General features: G+C 40.6%; 1 protein-coding gene across 9 annotated transcripts; it reads left to right on the top strand.

The window, feature by feature from the left end:
• The first annotated feature begins 136 nt into the window (after window positions 1-136).
• kiaa0513 (KIAA0513 ortholog) lies at window positions 137-24374 on the top strand. 9 transcript variants are annotated; one of them, XM_054776178.1, is made up of 13 exons: window positions 137-362; window positions 6298-6834; window positions 7561-7660; window positions 8045-8118; window positions 9299-9369; window positions 9986-10193; window positions 10281-10321; window positions 10446-10518; window positions 10985-11062; window positions 11267-11299; window positions 15916-15996; window positions 18900-18994; window positions 19353-24373. In XM_054776178.1, exons 2-13 carry the CDS (start codon window positions 6446-6448, stop codon window positions 19400-19402), a joined length of 1293 nt encoding a protein of 430 aa, XP_054632153.1. In that variant the 5' UTR covers window positions 137-362; window positions 6298-6445; the 3' UTR covers window positions 19403-24373. The 9 variants fall into 9 exon arrangements, with proteins under 9 accessions (XP_054632153.1, XP_054632154.1, XP_054632150.1 ...); XM_054776179.1 differs by having other exon boundaries at window positions 11270-11299; XM_054776175.1 differs by having other exon boundaries at window positions 18900-24374.
• The last annotated feature ends 829 nt before the right edge of the window (window positions 24375-25203 follow it).

Genomic DNA, 25203 nt, shown 5'->3' on the forward strand with positions numbered 1-25203 from the left:
TTGTGTGTTTTGTGTACTTGTTTTGAATAGGCACTAGAGGGCACAAATGAGCCACTATTAGTGTCGGGTGGCTCAATTTGATATGCTGTACATGCATGTTGCAGTATTATAATAAATCACATTTTGCAGTTGGGTATTACAGGTTCATCCATAAGTTACATAACGTCTAAACTTTGTTCTGCAACGATGCGCAGCTCGATTTTAGAGTTCAACTACAGCCCAGCTGATTGGTTGCACTGCTCAGTGACGCAATTTGGGTTCTCCCTGCGTCATTTATTTTGCGCATGCGTGCTTCCGCTATCGTCCCACTCGCTGCAGGAACAAGAGGAGCAACCCATTTCCTCCTACAAGGCTTCTTACTTGTACGTACATCTCTGCCTTCTTCCATCGTCTATGTACTTATATTCGCACTGGAGGTACTTAAGTGATAACTGTTTGAATACAGTTTTTTTCTTGTCTGATTATTTCAATGGTTTTAGAGTTCGAGCCATCTCCTGTTGTCAGGGCTTTTTGGAAATGTGAGAGTCATGTTATTATATTTGGTTTAATCTGTTTGAATTTACAAAGAAACCTAATCGAGGTATTACCAAATTTCGTAAAATGGCTGCGTAGTGACACTTATCATATTTCCTAAGGCACAAACCCTCCAGGAAATGTCAGTCTTTTCTACCAACATTTGAGCTCATTCCTCAGCATGCACAATAACTTTTAATTTTGTGCTCGGCCAATGAAGCAGGCGTTATTTAAAAGTCGCACTTAAGGTAATCGCTTATTAAATGAAGCCATGTACTTAAGAGTTATGCGTTACTTATCTTCCTGCTTGATGATTTATTGATACCTGCATCTTTATCGGGTGCGTTCACTGTTTTAGGACTAAAAGGACTGAGAGTTCATTAATACACTGCTTTAGGCAACGAATTTTGGTGGTCCCTTTAGTGTGTTTTGTTCATACTTGTATTGTATTTTTGCCTCGGACCAAAGACTGCTATAAGTTAAGCAAATACATAGTCACGCCTCGACTGGACGGCATATGTGACGTGTACAAACACTCCTAGGAGTGTGGTGATTTATTTTTTAACAGCTAACATTTTGCTAGCTGAGGTACTGTATAACAAAGACGACATAAACTACACAAGAACGTCAAAAAGGTTCCTAGAGATGTGCTGGAAGGGGACAGCGTTTCTGATGACTTAAGCAAACTGTAATGAGTAGCATGATCCCTTTGTTGAAAAGAATATGTTTAACAGCTGGGCTTATATCTAACTCTTATATTGAGATGTTTTTCACTCCTCCTTCTGTTGAGTGTTGCTATGCATCTGCTGGTTACAGTGGCTTTTGGTGACATTATATCCAGTGTTTTGACTGGTGGGTGTTCACACTTGGACAGAGACCCAAACTGGGTCCAAACTGACTGGGGTCTGTTTTAATTAATCAAGGATGACAAATGTGATTGAACTCCTATCTGTATCGTTTTTGTTATATACCCTGAAGACGTCATGTATTGGGTGCGTGAGGCTGTTGGACAATGTATACGTCACATACGCCATCTGAAAGTGGGCTGCAAGTGCACCCTTAGGTGTGATGCGTCTCTTGTGCCTGATTAGCACAGCTACACGGTGCCTGTCTTGTGTTCCCCTTCACAATAGAAAAACATCAGCACTGGGTGTAAATAACACAATGGCTTTCACTCTGAAAACATTAGGGGTGTAACGGTACAGGAACCCACGGTGTGGTCCGGTGTGGTCGGTATTTGGGCTACGGTTTTGTGCGATAAAAAGAAAGAACATGGAACAACTAAGAACCATTTTTAAAAAAATGTCTTTCTTTATTATCTATTATTATTATTAAATGTTATTTAAAATGAAGCATGTAAATGAAATTACAATCTACTGAAATCTCCAATAAATAACATTTTCAAATAAAAAATTGAAATATTGATAAAGCATATTTAAAGGATGTGGGGGCCACTTTGATGTGAACATTAAAGATGCTAAAACCAGTCCAACATACTGTAGGTCAGTATATTGTACTATAAGCTGTATAAGCTTTTAGGCAGACTGTCCCTTAGTTGAAATAAGTACAGTGTGGGAAATGGGACATAACGTCGCGGGGAAGGCTTTTCGTCTGCCTGGACATGCGCGTGCACACAGTGCAAAATGTACCGCAAAACCGCTGGTCCATAAGGTGGATTGTCCTGGTCTGAACAGGACACTGTAAAATATGACTGCGAGCGATCGGGGCACTGAAAAGGACAGTGATGCAGAGATCACACAAGATTAAGTGATATATTTATGATACTCCCGGGGTAAGGTTAATTTTACCCATTATCACGGTGTGCACAGAAGAGAACTTCCTCCTTGTATCTATTGGTATCGTAGCCGTTGATTTAGCTAGACATCTGCATGGGGTTATTCTTGACTAGCAGCCTATCTTTTATCCCACTTGTTTCCTGGGCACTGTTTTCCACTCAGAACACCAGAAAGGCGTCACAGTTATATATGCATTGTAGTGTGTGAGAGGGCAACCAGAGATGTTTGTCAAGAAGTGGTCACAGCATTAGTCTTGCCCAAGTGTCCTTTTTGGTTCTACAGTATTTGTCCTTGTGTCCCTTGAAAAGCCATATAAATCCTAATTATTATTCTAATTGTTTATGAATTATTTTGACTCTGCTAGTTCAAGAATAAGACATCATCATTATTTAATTTGCACAGTTGGCTATGACGCAAACTCAGTGGTTGTGTGTGGATGGGTAAAACTAACCTTCGTTTGTTTTGTGTCATAAGAATGGTGCAACATTATCTCATGTTTTTAAAATCTCATTTAACAACAGAACATGAAGTTATTGCTAGTGTGGCTGTGTGATAGTACCGTAATGCCCCTGCATGTGGTCAAGGAGAGACAGCCACCGATGCACTTTCAGTCGCTTTAACAGAACACACAGTGAGCACATTCATCCAAGAGCTGGTATTGGCCACACATTATGCCCAGTGACTCACTAACGGAACGCAAACCTGAGCTAACACAACCTAGTTCCCTGTCGCTCGCAGACATCCCACGGGACTCACCAGTAGGGTTGGGCATCTTTTGAATTGGAACGATTCAGGTTCCGATTCAGATTCCTCGTTTCGATTCTGGTTCCTAATGATTCTCGATTCCGATGCTTTTGAACGACAGGGTCATAAAAGTTTGCATGGTTTAAAGGAGGGCTCAAACCAGAGTTCTATTTGGATTTCTATTTCTATTCTAAATGTCTGAACTTCACCATGATTTTTTTAATGATATGAACATTTTATCAACTTTACTATTAATTTCTGACAGGACTTTTTTCATCCAGTACAGTCATCCCTCTTTTATCGCGGTTAATTGGTTCCAGACCTGACAGTGATAAGTGAATTTCAGCGACATAGGATTCAATATTATTAAATGGAATAATTTCATAGTCAGAGCGTAGAAAACCTGTTTATGACTTTCTAAATACGGTTTTTACCATTATTAGAGCCCTGACATGAAATAACACCCGTTTGGTCACCTTTACACAGGGCTCCAGATTGCGACTAAATTGTCGCATTTTGGGACTAAAATATAAGGCATTGCAAGTAATTGGGTCAGCTCCTTGACTTACACTCCCCTCCAAAAATTTGGGAACACCTGCACCTGCAAACTGTCGGAGGCGAGTGTAACTCTCAGCTGGATCAAGCTTTGGCAGGGTGCAGGGCTGGTTTGAGTTACGATGCTATCTACTGTACGCCGTTGTAATGACAAGCTACACAGATAATCCCATTTTAATGTGTTTGTGAGTGAGGGCGGGGGAAAAAAAGCATCAAAAACATCTAATCCTTCTGTGGCTGTCCAAATGTAATTGTAGCAGCCCGCCACAAATAAATGAATATATGGGAAACCCTGTACTCACAGGCAGCAACATTTGGTGGACCTGCACAATTTAATAAGTAAAAATACAATAGCTGTGCCTCAACAAAAATAACAATGCTCAGTTTTGATTGACAATGTCAGAGAGGGCTGTGACTAAATGTGTTTATTATTGTATTTGTGATATTCAGAGATGAAAAACTACACTGTTTTGAATATTTTGCCCGTGTCATACAGCAGTTTAGAAAAATATTCTACATCATACAGTGGAGTTCTCCACTTCTTCAACCATCATAATTAATAGTATGTTGTTAACAGTCACCTCTCTGGGAGGCAAATCCAATCAATAATATTTTGCAAAGTTGACTTTTTTTGTCACATCAATTATTCTACATTCAGTTACACCCAATGCATCACGTTACAGTGAATAAAGAAGCTCAAACGACAGAAAATGACACATTGGATAAAATATTACACTCATCTGTTTGTGCTTCGGAGTGAGATGTAGTCTTATTTTGGCCATGGTGGTACAGTCCATTATTGGCCAACCTCACCTACACCTTCCTTATCTTCTGTCAGCCACTTCTGCTTGTCATAAAGTTATTGCAGCATGTGATGCTGTGAAACTGTCCCACCCTGTGATTGCTGTATCCATATAATCATGATGATGTTTATTACTATCTCTGTGTAGTATTAGTGGTACATTTCTCTTGGAGGTTATTTAACAAAGCATCTATCTAAATTAATAGTGATTGTCTCCATATGCTTGAATGCTTCTTGTCTGTGAATACCTCTGTTTATGTCCTCACTGCTAAAACTACACTGGAAGGGCCCCACATAACACATCTGCTCACTAAATGATGATCAGCCCTCAAAGTCCAACAGCATGATAACACATGAGGATTTCTTGCATGTCATTTGTAATCTAAGAAAACTGTCCAGCACATACTGTATCAGATTTAAAGAGTCGCAATGTTGTCCAAATGACTGCTTTCCATGGTAGCAGTTTACCACTCTTAGCGTGTTTATTTTGTGCTATAAAAGGTAAGATGAAATAAGCTCAAAAGCCCCACCCATGACAGCAGAGCCAGACATACATTGGCTAGTAATTTGATTCCCCTACTGTGCATGTATACTACACTCCAGCAAGGAGTCTGTATGTGTATATTGGAATATGTTGTCCGAACCTGCAGAGAGCTTTACAAGGCTCTTCAGTTCTATGTATATTTTGAAATTGTTAGTTTTAGGTGAAATGGAAATCCCATGGTTGTAAACGTTACATTACTGAGGTAAAATGATGATGAAGTTAATCCGGGATAATGTTTTGGTCTTTTCTTGATTGATAATTGAATCCTGGATATTAACAACAATTAACAATTGTTATCTTCTGTGTCCACCGCCATCATGCGCGCTAATTAGCGTGGGAAACGCCTTGAATGTCTTTAGTTTTGCTTCTAACACACACCAGCTGCCTGTAAAGCGAGAAGCTAGGCTATAGTTGTAGGGCCATATTACTCTACGTGAATAAAATGTTATGTTGATCTCTAAAAATCATGTGGTGTCCAGTCATCACGGTTGTTATCGCTGATGTGAATGTTTTGTGAGTGATTTTTTTTTATTTGCCACTATTTTCCATGAACTTAACATTGTACAGTTTTACATGTTTTTTATGATGTTGCGGTGATTGCACAATGCAAAAACAAGCAAGTTTCGAGTGCACCTCAACTTTATATTTTGACTTGGTCCGCTTTTTAGTCAGCAGGTTAGGAGAATGTGTCAAACACTAGTGTTACACAAGTGCCCCAGGGTGCAATCCTCTCCTATCTCTCCTATTATTAGATGGCAAAGCTTATAGGAAATATAAATTTGATCTATGCAAAGTGTTAGATGTTGAGTATGAACAAATGGAATAACCATGACTGATTGCTTAGAGCACATGTGTCTAACTCGTGCCCTGGAGGGCTGAGACGCTGCAGGTTTTCTCTCCAACCAGTTTCTTCAGCAGGTGATTTAATTGATGAGCTCCTTCCCTCAAACTGAAGGTGTTGATCATTAAAATCACCTGCTTTAGTGACTGGCTGGAAAGAAAACCTGCAGTGTCTCGGCCCTCCACGGCACGAGTTTGACACCCCTGGCTTAGAGGCTGCAACCCACATCCTGTTAGTACTCATTACCTTTACTTTATGACATATCACGATGTTTGCAGTTGAATAGAAGAAAAATAATCTCAAATAAATGAAATGCATATTTACATTAAACATCAACATTCTTTAAGTAATCCAAATGCTTGTTTTAGTAGCAGTTAGCCATAGTTTATACCTCCTATAGCTACTTGTTGCACATTAGCATCCTGACAATAGCATTTTGCTCAAAGCCAAGTAATGTTCAATGTAACAATCTTTCTCATGTTTTCACTATTTTTGTTTACAGATGTATGACTGTTTGTGATGTCTATATCACCAGAATCTTCAACTCACAATTCAGTCAAGACAAGTGAAACCTCATGCAGCCTGTTCTCCAGCCACGCTCTTGTTCCTGCAAAATCTTAATTAGCTCTTTCTCAAATTAAGGAACCAGCATGGAGTCGATGACAATGGACAATCTCATAGACTTCGACATGTCATCTGAGGCTCCAAGTCTTGGTGTGGATAGGGACAACCCTCAGAGCCACACAGACATTTTCTCTCCAGAGCCACCATCCTCCAAATTTCCTGTGCAACCCTTATTGCCTGAACCCATGGCACCCACCAAGTCCTGCTCACATCACCATCACAAAGATGAGGATGAAAATGAGAGCGATGCAACAGAGTCAGCAGACAGTGAGAATGACATGGACCCGGCCTTGACTATGTGGAAACTGAGACGCTCCTCATCCTCATCTGCGCACAGTGGTGAGGACAATGATTCTGAGGCAGTAGAGAGAAGAGAGTTCATGAAGACGTATGTGGAGAAAGTGTTTCATGGAAGGTAAGGCTCTTCCGAGCATGATCGTGGAAGATTACAGTAGTTATCATTAGATTATTATTTAACATGCTTCATCACAGCCGCACTTTATTTATTCATGTATTTTTAAAAGCCCTTGAGAGTGAAGCATCAAAATTTGAACCACGATGTGGCAAGGGACGACTGTGTTCATACTATATAGAATATATTTAATATATATATTTAGTCTCATAAGAACAGTTTTTCAAGTCTATATGCATGTTATTGGCTACATGGTGGCCTATTGGTTAGCATGTTGGCCACACAGTCACGAGATCGGGAAGATCTGGGTTCAAATCTCCGTTGGGCATCTCTGTGTTAAGTTTGCATGTTCTTCCTGTGTGTGCGTGGGTTTTCTTTGGGTACTCCGGTTTCCTCCCACGTTGCAAAAACATGCATGTTCGGTTATTGGCGACTCTAAATTGACTCTAATTTACTCTAAAGAGTGAATGGTTGTTTGTCTATATGTGCCCTGCAATGGACTGGCCACCAGTCCAGGTTGTACCCCGCCTCTCGCCCGAAGTCAGCTGGGATTTCGCCCAAAGGCAGCTGGGATAGGCTCCCGCATACCCTGGACCCCAGTGAGGATCAGCGGCATAGAAGATTGATGGATATATGCATGTTATTGACATGTGGACTCATGTTTTGATTGTTTGATTTGTTTATTGTTCATTATTATTGTTAATTAATCACGGCACAATATTTCCACAGGCAGGACTTGGACCAAGAAGAGAAATCTCGTTTTGGAGAGCTGTGCAGTGGCAAGAATGGGAAAGGCAGAGAGTGGTTTGCCAAATACGTCAGTGCGCAGGTAAACATGAAGAAATAAGGAATCTTAGTTTGGCCTGTCACTTCAGACCAATTTTCCTTTGCAGACAGTAACTGTGAATGCGGAGGTGTTAATGAAATTTGTACAAAAAGCAAACAAAAATATTAAGAGGAGATGCATTTCTTTTCAGTTGCAGGCTATTTTTTAGATTTTTTTTTTTTTATAAGCATTTTCCTTTTGCTTAAGCCTGTTAAGTCATTACCTGATGATTTTTATGGAATTGTGAGGATACACTAATTGTACTTATGTACGTGTGTGTGTGTACTAATGTTGTATGTGTGTGTATGATGAGTGAATGAAATACGACTGCACTACAATTACTCCTACAAACAGCCTTTTAACCCTGTTCTCCCTGGTTTGTCTCAGCGCTGCCACTCTAAATGCGTGAGTGAAGCTACCTTCTACAGACTGGTGCAGTCTTTTGCAGTTGTGTTGTTTGAGTAAGTACGGTATGTTTTATAACATGTATGTATATTAGGACTGTCAAAAATAATGCGTTAACGGTGGCAACTAATTTATTTCATGAATTATGTTCAATATTTTTGTGTAATTAACGCATGCGTACCAGAGCAAGCACGCCTCTCTGTTACGACAGCAGATGGAAGCACAGTGAAGCGTCCACACACTCACACGGAGTCTGACGCTCTCTTATAACTTCATTCTGACCTGAACACATCAACAGCAGCACAACTCCAACACCATATACTGTATTTATCTCCAACTCACACACACCTCTAGCCTGGTCATCCTGGGAACAACACTTCCTCATTCTCATGCCCAGAATGCAAGATGCATTCAGGGACACTCCGAACATCACAAGAACGGTTTTATAATATGTGTGTGTGTGTGTGTGTGTGTGCACGCGTGTGTGTGCACGCGTGCGCGTGTGTGTGTGTGTGTGTGTGTGTGTGTGTGTGTGTGTGTAAATAAACAGGAACATAAAGAAAAACATGATTCGTAACTCTTAATTCGGATGTACAATTTGCTACATTTAAGCATGCTGGAAAATACACTGAAAACAAGTAAATTTACCTTAAATTACGTGATGTCTTTGAACGCAACCCGTCATTGCTCATGATAACATGGTTTATAGTGTGATTCAAATGTTGTGCTACTATTAAAGAGTCTAGTGTTAAAAAATAGATTTTTAGCTTGTATCTTTTGGCTTGATTGACGTATTCCTTTTTATTTGGAGCTGTATATTTGTACATGCAAATATATATAATCCTGTCTTGTCATTTATCTTCCTGTTAATTAAATACAGTAAAAATTGCTATATCTCAGACATAGTTGCTAATGGTGATTAATAATGATTAATTAATTAAAAACTGTGATTAATTTGATTAAAATTTTTTATCATTTGACAGCCCTAATATATGTGTGTTTGTGTGTACGTGTGTGTGTGTGTGTGTGTGTGTATGTATATGTATATATATATATATATATATATATATATATATAGATGTATAAAATATTATTATATATTTATGTCTATATGTACTATTCTGAGTATAGCACTGAGTATTTTAATGAAAACACAATCAATCAATAAAATAAAATAACATGAATGCTTGGTAATCTCGATAGTTACATTTTTGCTTTGGGTCTGTTTGTTTTCAGATGTCACCAAATGGATGACTACAGCCCAGCCAAAAACCTCATGACTATGTGCTTTACATACTACTACACTGGTAAATGTTTTAGTTGTTTTATTTGCCAGTAAATTCTCACCCCAAAAATATATATAATTGAATTCAAAATTTAAATGACAAATTTTCATTTAATATTAAGAAGAATACAGATACAATTGCACTGGGCATTACTGGCACGCGGCAGCATTCGACTTAAGTTTAATGTGCCATCACTTCTTTACAGTAAAAACGGTTTTAATGTGACCTTTACTGAATTTGTGGCTTATTTTGAGTCATTGAGGGAACACACGGTGGACTTGACTTTGTGTGTTATTTCTAGTCCTTGTTTGTTTTTAGAATACACTGGATGGCTTTTGTCATTAAACCATCGAACATTGGAACCATTGCATTAATAATGACTTGGTTACATTGCGCACATGTGCTTGTGTATCAACAATACCTCTTCCAATTCCAATCGTGCTGGGGCCAGTTAAGTGTACCACACTGAAGTATGGATCCTCTGCCATCACAGAGAGTGGAGGGTAATTAAACTGTCAAACAGAAGTCACATTTGCACCTGCTTCGTGTTCCTTTGTAATGTACAAATCAACGTTAAATGATTACATTGTATTATTCCTTGTAACTGTCATACTATTTAACAATTTATTTTGCTTAGGAAAGTCCCAGCCGTCTCCTGCAGAGCTCCTTGATCGTGGTGGTCCTCCAGTTGGTCTGGACTCGTACTTAAACAAGGCCAACTCCTGGCTGTCTGGTAAGAAAGATGCTGCTGAACGGCTCCTTAAAAACTCATCGAAGACTGATGTCAAAGGCTTTTTTGGAGGCCTTGAAAGCAAGTTGAGAAGCTCAGTGACGCCAAAGACAGAGTGAGCACACACTTCTTCTTTCAGTCCTTCGCAGTCCTTCCCTATTGTTTGATTACAATTACATTTCCTTGCTTGTATTGTTCATAGGAATGGCGAAAACTCGCTTGAGACAAAACCTAATTTACCAGGTAAAGGGCATTAATCTTACCTTGTCTATTTGAACTAAAGGATTTCTCTCTACCTGCCTTGTTGATAATTATTTCAATATGATGACATTTGATACCACATACCAAATAAAATATTTTATCATAGTGTCAGAGGTTCCAGAGGAAAATAAAGAAGAAAAGGTCTACTTGTACACGCACCTGAAGCAGCAACCCATATGGTACTTGTCTTTAACCCGTGTTTATTATTTTCACCATTTTCACAGTGTCCACAAATAGAGCATAATGTGTATTTAATCTGCCTGCAGTGATCCGTCTCAGAAGAGGTACTTAATGCTTGTTTGTTGGGGTTTTTTTGTTGTGGTTTAATCACACTCACTGAATACTTTCACAGGATCACCAGCACAGTCTAGTGAGACTCAATACCTCATAAATGTTTAGTCATAAATTATGCCCATACAATGGATTGCTTTATTTAGCTAGTTAGATACTGCAGATAAATAAACATTATCTCAATAGATACTATTTTCTCTCACAATTTGTTCTCTTCTCTTAGTAGTCTTGCTATTTGTTGCAGAGGAGAACGAAGTCCAAAGAAAACTGTTTAGAAAAAAAACAAAAAAACATTTGCTTACAGAAATAACAAAACGTTTGACCACTGTGTTTCGTATCTTTTCTACCTGTCAGGCACACGTTGCGATTTTGGAATGCCGCATTCTTCGATGCAGTTGATTGTGAGAGGAAAAAGAGGTCACCAACTACAAAGTGAGTATAGAAATCCTGTTGAAGAAATTGTTTGGACAGCTGTGAAACATGTTAACTGTTTTTCTAGACTTGAAAAAATCTCAGTACATCGAATTTCTAGGTGTGTGCTTTGGTGTGTGGGCAAAGTTTTCTCTTCTTTTTTCGGTTGCCCCTGTTTCTGCATGTTGACTTTAACCCTTTGTCTTCTTGTGCCTTACTGCCTAGCAGGGGAACGCAAGATGAAGAGAAAGATAAAAGGTCTGTCTTCCATTTGTCTGCTGCCCTCAAATCAATCTAGGATAAAAGAAGGGCAAGAGCTTTGAAAAAAATCTAATGCTGTCATGGCTGTCCTTTCGTGCGGCGCATGGCTGTGCATCATAATGTACTTTGAAATTGAAAGGACTTTTGGTTACTCATTTGTGTTTTTGAAGCTTGCCTTTTGTGGAGTAGTGTTTAAATTAACTGTAACATACAGTAGCTTGAATAAAAAATTTATATTGTTTTGTACCAGAAGAAACCCAGGGCCACTGGGCCAGCACCTGGTCTGACAGTGGGACTAAGGATCTCAACTTGGTGCCTAACAGCATCAGGGGTCTTCTGGCGAGCATGTGGAGGTTTGTGTGGTCCACCAAAGACCATCACTGAACCACTGCCAAACTGGTCATGCTGGAGGCATTTTGCAGACAGCAGGACATTCAGCACTATCACACAGTCAGCGTGAACCTGCTCTCATCTGTGTCATCTGTGACAAGAACAGGGCGTCAATGGCATATCTGCCAATTCGGTGTTTCTCTGACGAATGCCAAATGTGCTGCTACATTGCAGGGCCGGGACGACAGGGCCCTTGTACACTTTTTTCCCTTGTGCCACCCTCATGGAGTCCTGGTCACACAGCACCCAACTGACCTTCTGCAGGTCAATTTGTAGGGCTATGTCCATCCATGCTCCTCGTCATTGCACAAAGGAGCAGATAGCGGTCATGCTGCTAGGTTGGAGCCTTATCCACCTATGCAGGTGGCCTGTCCTGGTGTCTCCGCCACACTTTTTACATACTGTGCAGGGAGGCAACCGCAAAGAACTAAGCACTGTAGTAATTGCACTACCTGAGCTTCTGTGGGCTGCAAATATTGTCTCTTGCTTCCACTAGTGATGAGGGCACTAGAAATATAAAACTACCCAGAAGTCAGACAGAAAAGGTGATATTTCAGGTTAAAATTTCAAATCAAAGGTTTTGATATCAGGTTGATATCCCAGAATTTTGATTGTCTTGATTATTGGAGTGCAATGACGTATCGTGGTGTATGATTTTTATACTCCAGTTGATTGCTTTAAGAGTGGAACAGTTTTTTTGTCTCAAAAGACAATAGAAAACATATAAAGCTAAACTTGACAGTGATTGGGAGCATGGCAGAGGGTAAATGGAAGAGGGTAGGTAAATGTAGCCATTGAGGTTTCTTACGTTGATGAGTTTGACACAGTGGGTTGTCCTAAAGTTACAGTAGCTGTAGAAATGCTTAATCTGGGCAGTAATGGTCCCATGAGTAATAGCATTTTCATTACTTCTTTTTTCTGTGTACATTACTTTGATACATATGAGCCTGTTATTTCCAAGTCATATGCGTTTGTATTTATTTTGTCTGTTGGCATGTCATTGTGGTTTGTCTAACATTTGGTGCTGTCAAAATTCTCATTCTTATGTTTTTTAAGAAGAAATTAAAACTAGCAATTGTTATTCTCAATGTGTTGAGTGCAGGGTTCCTACGCAAGCATGGACAGTATGGAAACACATGGAATTTGATTTTATAATGTCCACGTCCGGAAGACTGGAAAATTGAAAATCAAATATAGAAAAATATCCATGTTTCCGAGTCTGTTACCACTGTTCTGTTTTCTAAAAGATAAAGTTATGAATAACTTTATGAATAACTTTACCAAAAAAATAAAATGATTGATCTGTTTTTCTAAAACCCTCACTGGAAATGGGTCCGACTTATTGTCAGCGATGCAAACCAAACTCTGACACCGGTCATACTGGGAATGAACAGCCTGAATTAGCTAGTCCGATACCCCATACTCCCGGAGTACTCCCCGGAGAATTCCTCTCCAAGTCCATGTAGACTGGTGGGGCAAAATCCCAGGCACCCTCAAGGACCCTGCTGATAGTGTAGAGCTTGTCCACAGTTCCACGACCAGGACGAAAACCACACTGCTCCTCCTGAATCTGAGATTCAACTATCCGGCGGATCCTCCTCTCCAGAACCCCTGAATGGACTTTACCAGGGAGGCTGAGGAGTGTGATTCCACGAGAGTTAGAACACACCTTGCGGTCCCCCTTCTTAAAAAGGGGGACCACCACACCAGTCTGCCAATCCAGAGGTACTGCCCCTGATGTCCACGTGATGCTGCAGAGTCGTGTCAACCAAGACACACCTACAGCATCCAGGGCCTTAAGGAACTCCGGGCGGATCTCATTCATCCCCTGCCACCTAGGAGCTTTTTTACAACCTCAACTCCAGAGATAGGAGAGCTCATCGTGGAGTCCCCAGGCTCTGCTTCACCATAGGAAGACGTGTCGGTGGGATTGAGGAGGTCTTCGAAGTATTCTTTGCACCAATCTACAGCATCCGAAATCGAGGTCAGCAGCACACCGTCCCCACCATACACGGTGTTGACTGTGCACTGCTTCCCCCTCCTGATACGCCGGATAGTGGTCCAGACTCTCTTCGTTGCCGTCTGGAAATCGTTCTCCATGGCTTCTCCGAACTCTTCCCATGTCCAAGTTTTTGCCTCACAGACTGTTAGAGCCGCAGAACACTTGGTCTGCTGATACCTGTCAGCTGCTTCTGGAGTTCCATGAGCCACAAAAGCCCGATATGACTCCTTCTTCAGCTTGACGGCATCCCTCACCACTGGTGTCCACCAACAGGTTCTGAGATTACCGCCATGAAAGGCACCGACACCTTACGGCCACAGCTACGATCAGCTGCGTCGACAATAGAGTCACGGAACATGGCTCTTTCAGACTCAATGTCTGCCACCTCCCTCAGATCATGGTCAAAGCTCTCCCGGATGTGGGAGTTGAAACCCCTTCTGACAGGGGACTCTGCCAGTTGTTCCCAGCAGACCCTCACAATACGTTTAGGCCTGCCAGGTCTGACTGGCACCCTCCCCCACCATCGGAGCCAACTTACCACTAGGTGGTGATCGGTGGACAGCTCTGCCAAAACATATGTCCAAAACATATGGCTGCAAGTGTCCAAAACATATATGGCCGCAAGTCCAATAATACGACCACAAAGTCAATCATCGAAGTGCCGCCTAGGGTGTCCTGGTGCCAAGTGCACATGTGGACATAGTGTTTATTGACAATCTAGAAGTCCAATACAGAAGTCCAATAACAAAGCACTGCTCGGGTTCAGATCAGAGGGGCCGTTCCTCCCAATCGCGCCTCTCCAGGTCTCACTGTCGCTGCCAACATGAGCGTTGAAGTCCCCCAGCAGAATTCAAGGGAATCCCCTGAGGGAGCACTCTCCAGTACTCCCTCTAGAGACTCCAAAAAGGGTGGGTAATCTGAACTTCTGTTTGGCGCATAAGAACACACAACAGTCAGGACCCGTCTCCCCACCCGAAGGCGGAGGGAAACTACCTTCTCGTTCACCGGGTTAAACTCCAACATACAGGTACAGGCCACAAGCCGGTGCACAACAAGAATTGCCACGCCTGCCCATCGCCTCTCACTTCTGACAACGCCAGAGTGGAAAAAGTCCATCCCCTCTCGAGAGGACTGGTTCCAGAGGCCATGCTGTGCATTGGGGTGAGTCCGACTATATCTAGCCGGAACTTCTCAACCTCGTGCACCAGCGCAGGCTCTTTCCCTACCAGAGAGGTGACATTCCATGTCCCGAGAGCTAGTTTCTGTAGCTGAGGATCGGACTGCCAAGGTCCCTGCCTTCAGCTGCCACCCAGCTCACTCTGTACCCGACCCATTTGGCCCCTCCCATGAGTGGTGATCTCATGTCGTCTCTTCGGGCTATGCCCGGCCAAGCCCCATTTGAAAGGCACTATATAAATCTAATCCATTATTATGATTATTATTATTATTAAACAAATACTAAAATAGTTGTCAATTAATTGGATAATAGATTAATCATCAATTCATCTATTAATTGTTGCAACTCTAATGGTACACCTTTTTTTTTGAGACTGGAAAAAGTATGGAATTTTGAAATGTCAAATCCGTAGGAACCCTGAGAGTGAGACATTGTCGTAAAGATATTTCTTTCTGCAGCCTGCTTTCTGCCTCATCAAAGCTCAATGCATTGTTTTGCATCTGCATCAAATGTTAATTTTCTCCTTTGTCTTCATTGATTTCTTCTCAAAAGAATTGCAACATTGGCCCTTGTACCTCACATGCCATTATAACCCCTAATCATACCAGGGTTTAGTAAGGATGTATACTTTATTAAAACAATTGATTTGCAGTTATTGTTCAATCTCATGACATACCAAGATATGTACACCATATTGTGTACTAGTGGTTTATTTGGATTTGTTACGGTTTCTGAATGAATCATTTGTTGTTTTCTTCATTTGCTGACAAAGTGATGAGGTACAGGAGTGGGTGTCACTGATTTTTTTTTTTTTTTTCAGCACATGTCACATAAATAATAAAGTGCCTTATTAATTCTATGCCAGTTATTTTTAAGTCTCTATACAACCGTTAAGTTGTAAGCTATTGTTTATTTTGAAGCAGTATAAGAAGTCAGCCCCACTGAAAGGTGATTGTTTGGCATCCACTTCTGGGCTGTCTCTTTGGAGAAGTTAAAGTGTAGATGTCGAAATCAAAGGCAAACAATGCATTTTTCTGTCAACAGGGAGAAGTGGCGTCACATGAGCCAGCAGGAAAGGGATGACAGCTCCAAAATGGATGAGAACATTGCCTTTGGCCAGCTGGGGTAAGAAGAATACCACTTTACTTTGTAGTAACATGTATACATAGCAACATAAAGTACTTCACAAAAGTGAGTACACCTCTCGCATTTCTGAAAATATTTGATGACCTCTTTAATGGCACAACACTGAAGAAATGATGAATGGCACTTTGATACAATGTAAAGTAGTCAGTGTACACCCCGCTCAATATGGGCTCAAAGCGGTGTGTGTGCGCAGTTGCGCACTACTCTGTTATGTATATCTAAACAACTATACCAACATAAACAACACAGATAAGTGGTTTACAAATATAACACCATTATCTATTTACAGTGTTTTACATTTGGAACTGAACTGTGTGTGACTGAATAGATTGGATTGGGCATGAAATTGTACCTGCGAGTCTTCATTGTGGGCAGAATTCCCAACAGGTGCAGTGAGACTCATTATAGCACGCTCTTCTCCAGATAGATACTTTATTGATCTCCAAGGGAAATTCATTTCAGCGTTGCACATTCCAGCAGATATAAAGGCAATCTAGCTGTGTTAATGTAACCCAGGTCTAATCACATGTGCGATGCTAGGCTTACTAGCGATTGCTAAGTGGTATCACATTTCCATACTTCTACAGCTACGACCAGGAGTTACAGCATATATTCACCTTTGCAGTTCTCAAGAAGTTAATATCAGGACCACCGGTAGTCGACCTTGATGATAAACTTATTTGTTACTACTTAGCGATGTCTCATTGTGCACTCTCCCATCTCTCTGCTTCCCGCTCCCTCTCAATTTTCTAATCTGCACTTGCTCTTAGTCCCGCCCGCAACACTTTGGTTTGGCCGTCACATTTACAGAGACCCAATGGCAATACAGACATGAAATGACGGACAGACGGCTACTAACAAGTTATATTGACGACTAATACATGTTGCATATCAACCACACTTTCAAATAACAGATATTGCAAACGGCCATAAAATGTTATTTATTCAACTATTAAACTGTAATTAGCTTAACTTATTAAACTCTACATATGAGATTTATGTCTTTTAACCAATTAGAATATTATGAACTGTTTTTTTTTATGCATTATCACATTAAGTAACTTCCTATTATGCACTGTATGCTGGATCATTTTATACAGGGCTACATTAAGTTCACACATGATGTCCTTCCCCTCTTGCTCAACCTCGGCCAAGTCGCCCATGAACATGGCATGCACCTCATGGTGGCGTAGCAAGCAAATAGCACAGACGCAAGAATCACCCTGAAACTTAGCTGCAGCACAGTGACCAAGACCATACAGCGCTTTAGCACGACAGCTTCCACTCAGAACAGGCCACACCATGATCCACCAAAGAGGTTGAGTGCATGTGCTCAGTGTCATATCCAGGGGTCGTATGATTGCTGCCAACATTGTCGCAACGGTTGAAGGGGTGGAGGTGTCAGCCTGTCAGTGCTCAGACCATCCGCCCCACACTGCAGACAAGTGTGTCTTGCCCTCAAGTCAAGCATGCTTGTGAGAGTGTCATGTTATGGGGCGGCATGAGTGCTGCCGGCACTGGGGAGCTACAGCTCATTGAGGGAAACATGAATGCCAACATGTATTGTGACACACTCCAGCATACCCCCTGCGACCCTAGTGAGGATAAGCGGCATACGTAGAAGATGGATGGATGGATGGATGGATGAAGCAAAGCATGATGCACCACTCTTTCGTAAACTGGTCCACAGGGCAGTATTCCAATATGATAAGGACCCCAAACACACCTCCAAGACTACCACTGCCTTGCAGATGAGCGTAAAGGTGATGGACCTAATCTAGAGGTGGAGGAGGGCAAGGTGTCTAACAACCACCAGTGATGGCGGAGGAGTGGAAGAGGATTTCACGAACAACCTGTGAGACTGAAGTGAACTCCTTACCCAACAGAGTTAAGGCATTGTTGGAAAGTAATAGTGTCCACACCTAATATGTACTTTGTACATATACTTTGTACACAATTTGGACATTTTCATGAAGGGTCTACTCACTTTTGTTGCCAGTGCCATTTCTTCAGTGTTGTTCCATAAAAAGATACGATCAAATACAGTATTTGCAGAAATGCGAGGGGTGTACTCACCTTTGTGAGGTACTGTATATACAGTACGTGTACATAGTCAGCATACAGTATGAATGTGAACAGGTAGCGAGAGAACGGCAAAGGGAAGCTCGGTGCATCAAGGGAGGTCCCCTGGCAGTCTATGCCCAAAATGTCAAATATTGAAATTCACCAATGTGCTGCATTTTCAAACAGCTGAAGTCACGTTCAAAGCAAGCAACAATCTTCTCCCAGATAACGCACAGTGGTTTGTTTTTCAACGAGAAGATAAATACGACTTCAGGGGGGAAAAAATATTTTTGAACATCTGTATGCTTACACAACATGGAAAACTTTTAGTGGAGTAAAATTATGGAACTCATGGCGCAAGAAACTCAATGTACCATTATTAGCTAATGTAAGAAATGATGCAAGCATATGGTATTAACAAGACATAGCTTTTATATGGAAGAAGCAGAATGCTGAGAACCACAGCATCTGATATCATATGTCATGAGTTCATTCATTATTTAGTGAAAACCAGCATCTGATATTGTTTCTCCTGAATTCATTCATTTAAAATTATTTAATAAGGTATTATTTATCATATATGCTGTATTTATCTGTTCATTATACAGAATCGGTTAACTGTACACATTATTTATCCTTTCTTTCCTTATTAAAAAAGAACATGCTAAACACAAACAGTGAACTGACAGGTAGGCAGTACCAGCTGACGATTGCAGTTTTAAAAAAGCTCTGCTTCTTTCTAATTTCTTGGCTGAGCCTCAGTGACTTTTTGTGTAATGCTGTGATGATTGTGGGGGTTTTTTGTATGTTTTTTTTAGGACATTTACACACAATATGTTGGCATTTGGGCTCAGTAAAAAACTGTGCAATGATTTTCTGAAGAAACAGGCTGTCATTGGGAACCTGAATAAAGGTAATTTTTTTTTTTTAATTCGTGACATTTATTTCAGCACTTGTTTAATGGTGATAGTTGTGGCACTACTGTTTAGCAAACTAGAGTTTCCACAAGGGGGAGTTATCAGACATCTTATGAGTACAAATTATTATTTACACTGTCCAATGTTATTTTTTTTAAGAATGTGGTTATTTTGAATACTCTTTAAAACCCTTAACATTGTTAGTGTGTCAAAAATACAGTATTCTACTTTGTTCTTACCTCATGTGTATATTTTTCAGCGGCAGAAAGTAAATGCTTGGTTTTATGACTTTTTTCTTCCTGTGTCTACTGTGCTGCATAAGTATCCTCATTTGTGTGTGGTTGATCTTTGCAGAGCAGTACAAGCTGTTAACTGACCACATTGAGAAAATGGCGACAGAATGAGGGCGAGGACGACATGTTGAATTTCAGGGTCCCCGGCCTGCACGTGAGAGCTGTCTCAAATCAATGTCATGTGACCACCTGAAATACAGTACACATGACGATAGTCAACTGTGCCATAGTTGTAGCAAAGCCCTTCCATCCTACATCAGCAATAATACAACATACGCTGGTGTTGCTTTAAACCTCTATGTGTAACCTGCTTCGCAAAAAAGTGTGCTCATCTGCTATGAAAAGCATATCTGCCTCTCTCTCTCTCTCTCTCTCTCTCTCTCTCTCTCTCTCTCTCTCTCTCTCTCTGTGTGTGCGACTACAGAGCTCACCCGTAGACTAGACCTCGCGCGGTGTACAGTGCAATAACGTTAACTCGTTTCACCTGCTACTAGCAGTGACTGATTATCTTCCTTCCCCTCTGTGACACTTTCAGGCTTCAGTGTACTTTGATGCAAAGAATGTGTGGCATTTCAAACGGGGGAAAGATTAGTCTGCAAACCAGCCTCTGTGCTGGAAAATAGAATCATTTAAGATTGCTTGCAGTCAAACGACATTCAAGCTCGAGTAATGCTGTTCACTTATATTCTGAGCAGATCAAAAACAGCAAATGAAAAACTGAAGCAATTACTTAATTTTAGTGGGATTTTATTTATTCCGTTGGTTGACGTTCCAAAGTCAAAACCTCAAATATTCCTAACTGTCAAGTGTAATGTAAGTAAATCAGTTAAATGGTGGAATCACCTTTTGAAGAAGCAGAGTGATGACTGTGCAGGAAGAGGGAGGATACATTTTTGGTGAACCTTCCATTCCTATTCTTTCATGACTATTGTCGACGTAGACCACTCATCCACTGTACTGTACTCACTCACCTCGGCTCAACTATACTCACTGCGGTTTGTGGCTGTCGGTTTTTCACGCCATGATTTTACCACCAGAAATTGTGAAAACCGGTGCGCACTGGCTGCATATCGGGCCCGACTAATAGGGATTTTTGGGGGCCGATTCTGACATAAGGGGGAAAAATATCTGATAACCGATATATTGGCTGATTAAAAGTTGACATTTTTCAATTTAAGAAAACTAAATACCTTCTTTTGATGGCTTAACTTGCTCTGCTTGTTACAAATTAAATGAACATGTTACTCTTTGAAATACTTCATATTAAAAACTTTGCGGAACAAGCAGCATAGGAACAATTTGAATGTAAAACGTATGTATGCAAAATTGAATGAAGACATTTACTTACCCCCTCCCACCCTAGCTAAGGAAGCCTATAGTGCCAAAAGTACAACTTTCAAGCACGCATCAAGCATCTATTCTCTAATGCAGGGGTCGGGAACCTTTTTGGCTAAGAGAGCCATGAAAGTTACATATTTAAAAATATATTTCTGTAAGAGCCGTATCATATTTTTTAATATTGAATAATGTGTGCATTTTTAAGCAAGACCAACAATTTTAGAATATAAAACGTCTCTGAATTTATTCTTTATAATAACATTGTTATGCAGAAGCTATCCAACAATAAATAAGATACTTGTTGCCGTTTATGCAACTTCTGGTGCTGCATGGTTTTGCACCGTACTCCATAGCGTTCTTTTCATCATCTTCTTCGCCGAAAGGGTTTGTTCTGCAGAATTAGCTAGCAGACTATTTGATTAAAGGAGGGTAGTTTACTTCTTGACATCTCAGTGACCCAGGCAGGCTACCGTATTATTCAGTAATAATCGAGTTTTGGTGACTGACCCGGAAAATATGGAAAGGACAGCTGGCATCGACCCTGGCCACCCGCCTTGCGGTAGAAAATGGATGGATTAAAATGCATAAGGAAGTTTTATATTTTGAATGTTATTTTTAACATTGTGATTTATGTCATCTTTTACTTCAAAATGTCAGCGAAAATGTAAATAAATATATTTTCTCGTGTTAAAAAATGTCTGCCAGCCAGACGCAGACATCAAAAGGGCCACATGTGGCTCCCAAGCCTTAGGTTCCCCACCCCTGCTCTAATGGCTATAATCAGCCGATTCAATCAGTTGGGCCCTAGCATTCATTTCGAAGAAAAACACCAAATGGCCTGCATTTTATTCATGAAAAATGAGCGTTAACATTGGCGTCAATCAACTTTTGGCTGATTACAGATTCAAGCGGCCGGCCGATTAATCAGTTGAGCCCTATTAGTCGGGATGAGACACGTTGAAATACAACAATGGAGGAAAACAAGGGTTTGCTTATCACTTGACACGCGACTGTTGGCAATAGAAAGGAGATAATTGTGTTTGAGAAGAGACTAATGGCAGCAAGAACACCACAAAGTGGAGAATGTGAAATACAGTACTGGGGACACATGGGGAGGGTTGGGCATCGAGTCTCGAGCATCAATGGGAACCGGGACTAACATTCCGATTCCGCTGAGATCATCACATTTTTAACATTTTGATTCTTTGTTTGAATGCCCGGTCAACTGACTGGAAGAAATAACCGCGAACACCAATGAAGAAGAGGCGAACACAATGATGTCATGCAAAGGAGGGTGCATGACCAACTTGATTAAACACCTCCAGATTCTTGGTGTAGAAATAAGAGCGCTGCGTCCTTGACGTTCTTCGTCGGACTTCCTCTAAGCAGTCAGAATCAATAAATGACGTGTGCCTCATGTCAGTGTAACCGAGGGGTTTCGGAGTAAGTAAAGGACAGGAGCCACGGCTGCAGTATTCACGTACACACAGCGCGTCTCATTTCGCAAGTCAAGAGAACTTCTCAACCCACACAACATGTTTCCGCCTTCAAAATAAGATTTAAAAAAATAGCTTATATTGAGGCAGCAAAGTATACCAGTGCTGATACAGTCGCTCAACTCAAACATCTAGCTAACGTTAGCGTGTGTACTTTTCATAGACAAAGCTTTTACAAGTTGTTTGCTTGATATTGTGCACCCAGGTTAGCGCATGTTTAAGTGCGTGCAGCATCACACGCTCACTAACACATGAACAAAGCATATGTGGAAACGTCTTCACGAGCTTTTCAAAAGTAAACATCTTTTGTGGGAGTCTACTCCTGTGGAAATAAACTTCACAACGTTTGTATTCAAGTTGAATGGTTTTATATTTACAGTATAGCTTTGTGAGAAATTAGTAGTAAAGATGGTAAAAAAAGTTTGTATCATTAAAAAATGTAAACCACGCAAGCTTTTATGACCCCGCCTATTAAAAGGATCGGAGTCGAGAAACGTCGGGAACTGGACTCGAAACGAGGACTCGGAACCGCAATGGTTCAAATTCAAACAATGCCCGACCTTGCACATGGGAAAAAACAGGCCTGGAAATGCAGCTCACTCCCCAGTCCCTTTTTTTTTTTTAAATCATGAGCAGTATTGTGCTGAGAAGCCAGAAGAGGTGCGTGCTGTAGCGCTTTTCAGCATAACGCATTTGGTACCCTGTGTTGATATCACATCTCGTGTTGATCACAAATACATTAGAGCCAGATTTGTCTTGGAGGCACCTAATGGCCCCCATGATCGAATGTAATATTTCATCAGCCCTCCAGTGTGCCGTGCACGGACGTAAACATTTCCCTCCTTTTAATTGCTCCACAAAATTGTCTCAGAGCCGACGAGCATTTGTCTACCAGATTCCCAAATTGAACCCGTATGTGATAAAGCATTTTCTTATCTATTGTTATCTCATGGAAATGTGTGCTATATTTTTCTCCACATTTTCGTCAATTTTGCTAACATGTACATAGCATTGAGTTATTTATTCAAAAGCGACTGATTACATTTGTGGCGTCCATGAGTGTGCTACTTACTGTGTAGCATTGTAGCCAAGTAGTCTTCACTGGGAGCACCTGCCAGTGAGGGGATGCTACATTGCACAATATGTGCTTTTGAATGCTTCTTTTGTCTTCCCTTTTCGGCGGGTTGCAAGCTATTTCAAACCTGATGTGATTGTTGAGAAGTCTTTATTTTCGGGCATTTTCGCTGTTGTCAGTCTCGCTGTCTGTGAAATGTTGCTCTGTATTTGTACACGTGCTAATGATCCGTGAGAACTAGTAATGTCTAAGAATGTTAAGGATGAGACCCCCCAGCTCCCGTCCGTCATGTGTGAGGTCATATCAAATGGTGGTGATTTCTGTGTACAATGTTTTACTGTAAGCGTGTGAAGCGTATGTTTGCAACACGCCATATTGTATATGTCATACACAATACTCCTCTATCCATATTGTATATGTCATACACAATACTCCTCTATCCATATTGTATATGTCATACACAATACTCCTCTATCCATATTGTATATGTCATACACAATACTCCTCTATCCATATTGTATATGTCATACACAATACTCCTCTATCCAGATTGTATATGTCATACACAATACTCCTCTATCCAGATTGCACTGTTTCATTTCCCCTCTGATGTTGACCATTTCAAAGCCAGTAGAAACATTTCAAGTCCTGCTGTCTGCTGTTTTTATCATTATGTGTGTGTTTTGTTTTTTTGATTGAGTTCACTGAGGCAGCTTTAGGTTACTTTGTAACTATACAACCATTTTGCCTGTGTTAATTAAGCATTTGCGTGTCCATTGTACAGTACATGTTAAAAAAAATACCTTTTGCCTACTTCCTGCTTGAGGAATGGAACCAGTTTCCTCCCTGAATAATCCTCTCTGCTTTTGTTGTGCTCACGTCACACTGGTGTGCATATAAATGAAGCATGTTCAGACGGTTGTGATGCCACTCTTGAGACTGCATAATGTGAAGGTCAGCAAAATCTGAAATTCAAAGTCAACGGTGATTAATGAAGTTGTTCAAACTCGTACCACAGAACAAAAGTATGACATTTCAACTGACTGGAACGGCTCAACTCATCTATTCAGACGTTTGTTTTATTGTTAAATGTTTTCAATGCGTGGCAAGGTCAATGCTGAATCAAAATACTGTAATAAATGTATTTTATGGTGGCTTTTGTGAGTTCTTTTGTTGTTTTAGGTTAGACACTTTTAAGAATATAAAACGACAAATGTTTTTTCCTCCTATATCATAAATGTCAGATGCAAAACATTTATTATATCCTCAAGGGACAATTCCATAGAAAATGAATACAAATGAAACTTGAATATGACTTTGAGTAGTCAGTGTACAGCTTCTATAGCAGTGCAGTAATTCCTCGTTTATCACAGTTAATTGCTTCCAGACCCAAAGTGAATTTCTGCTCTAGGATTTCTTCCTTATAAATGGAATATTTTTATAGTTCGAGCATAGACAACCTAAATACATGTTTTAACATTATTACATTCCTCTACAACATAAATGCAAACAACACCCCTAAGTTAAACTCTTAGTAGACGACATAATGGAAAATAAGACATATTAGACATCAATAACACATAACTAACCCACACCATTAGGAGAGTTCCTTGTTTTTCTGGACAGGGGTGGCTATTGTCTCATCAGTGTAACATTCCTGACCCCTAGTGACCAGGGTAGAATACTACATATCACCTGTTTGAATGCATCATCTGGATGCCTATATTTGTATTTTTTCTCATTTAACCATTTTTATGCTTACAAATGCTTAATTTAGGCCAATAATACGTAAAAGTTTATTCAATATGCATATTTTTGGACTAATAATAGGCCATATTGGCCGAAACAGGCTGAAATTTATTAATATATTTTTGAAAAATCATGATAGTGAAGCCATGAATTTTGAACCAAGAAGTGAGGAACGACGACTGTATAGTTGCTGTCCTCCACATACAGCCACAAGTGAGTACACCTCACAGTGAACATGGCCCAAGAGTGTGCGC

This window comes from Dunckerocampus dactyliophorus, chromosome 5 (assembly GCF_027744805.1).
Source record: "Dunckerocampus dactyliophorus isolate RoL2022-P2 chromosome 5, RoL_Ddac_1.1, whole genome shotgun sequence".
NCBI classification, from domain to species: domain Eukaryota; kingdom Metazoa; phylum Chordata; class Actinopteri; order Syngnathiformes; family Syngnathidae; genus Dunckerocampus; species Dunckerocampus dactyliophorus.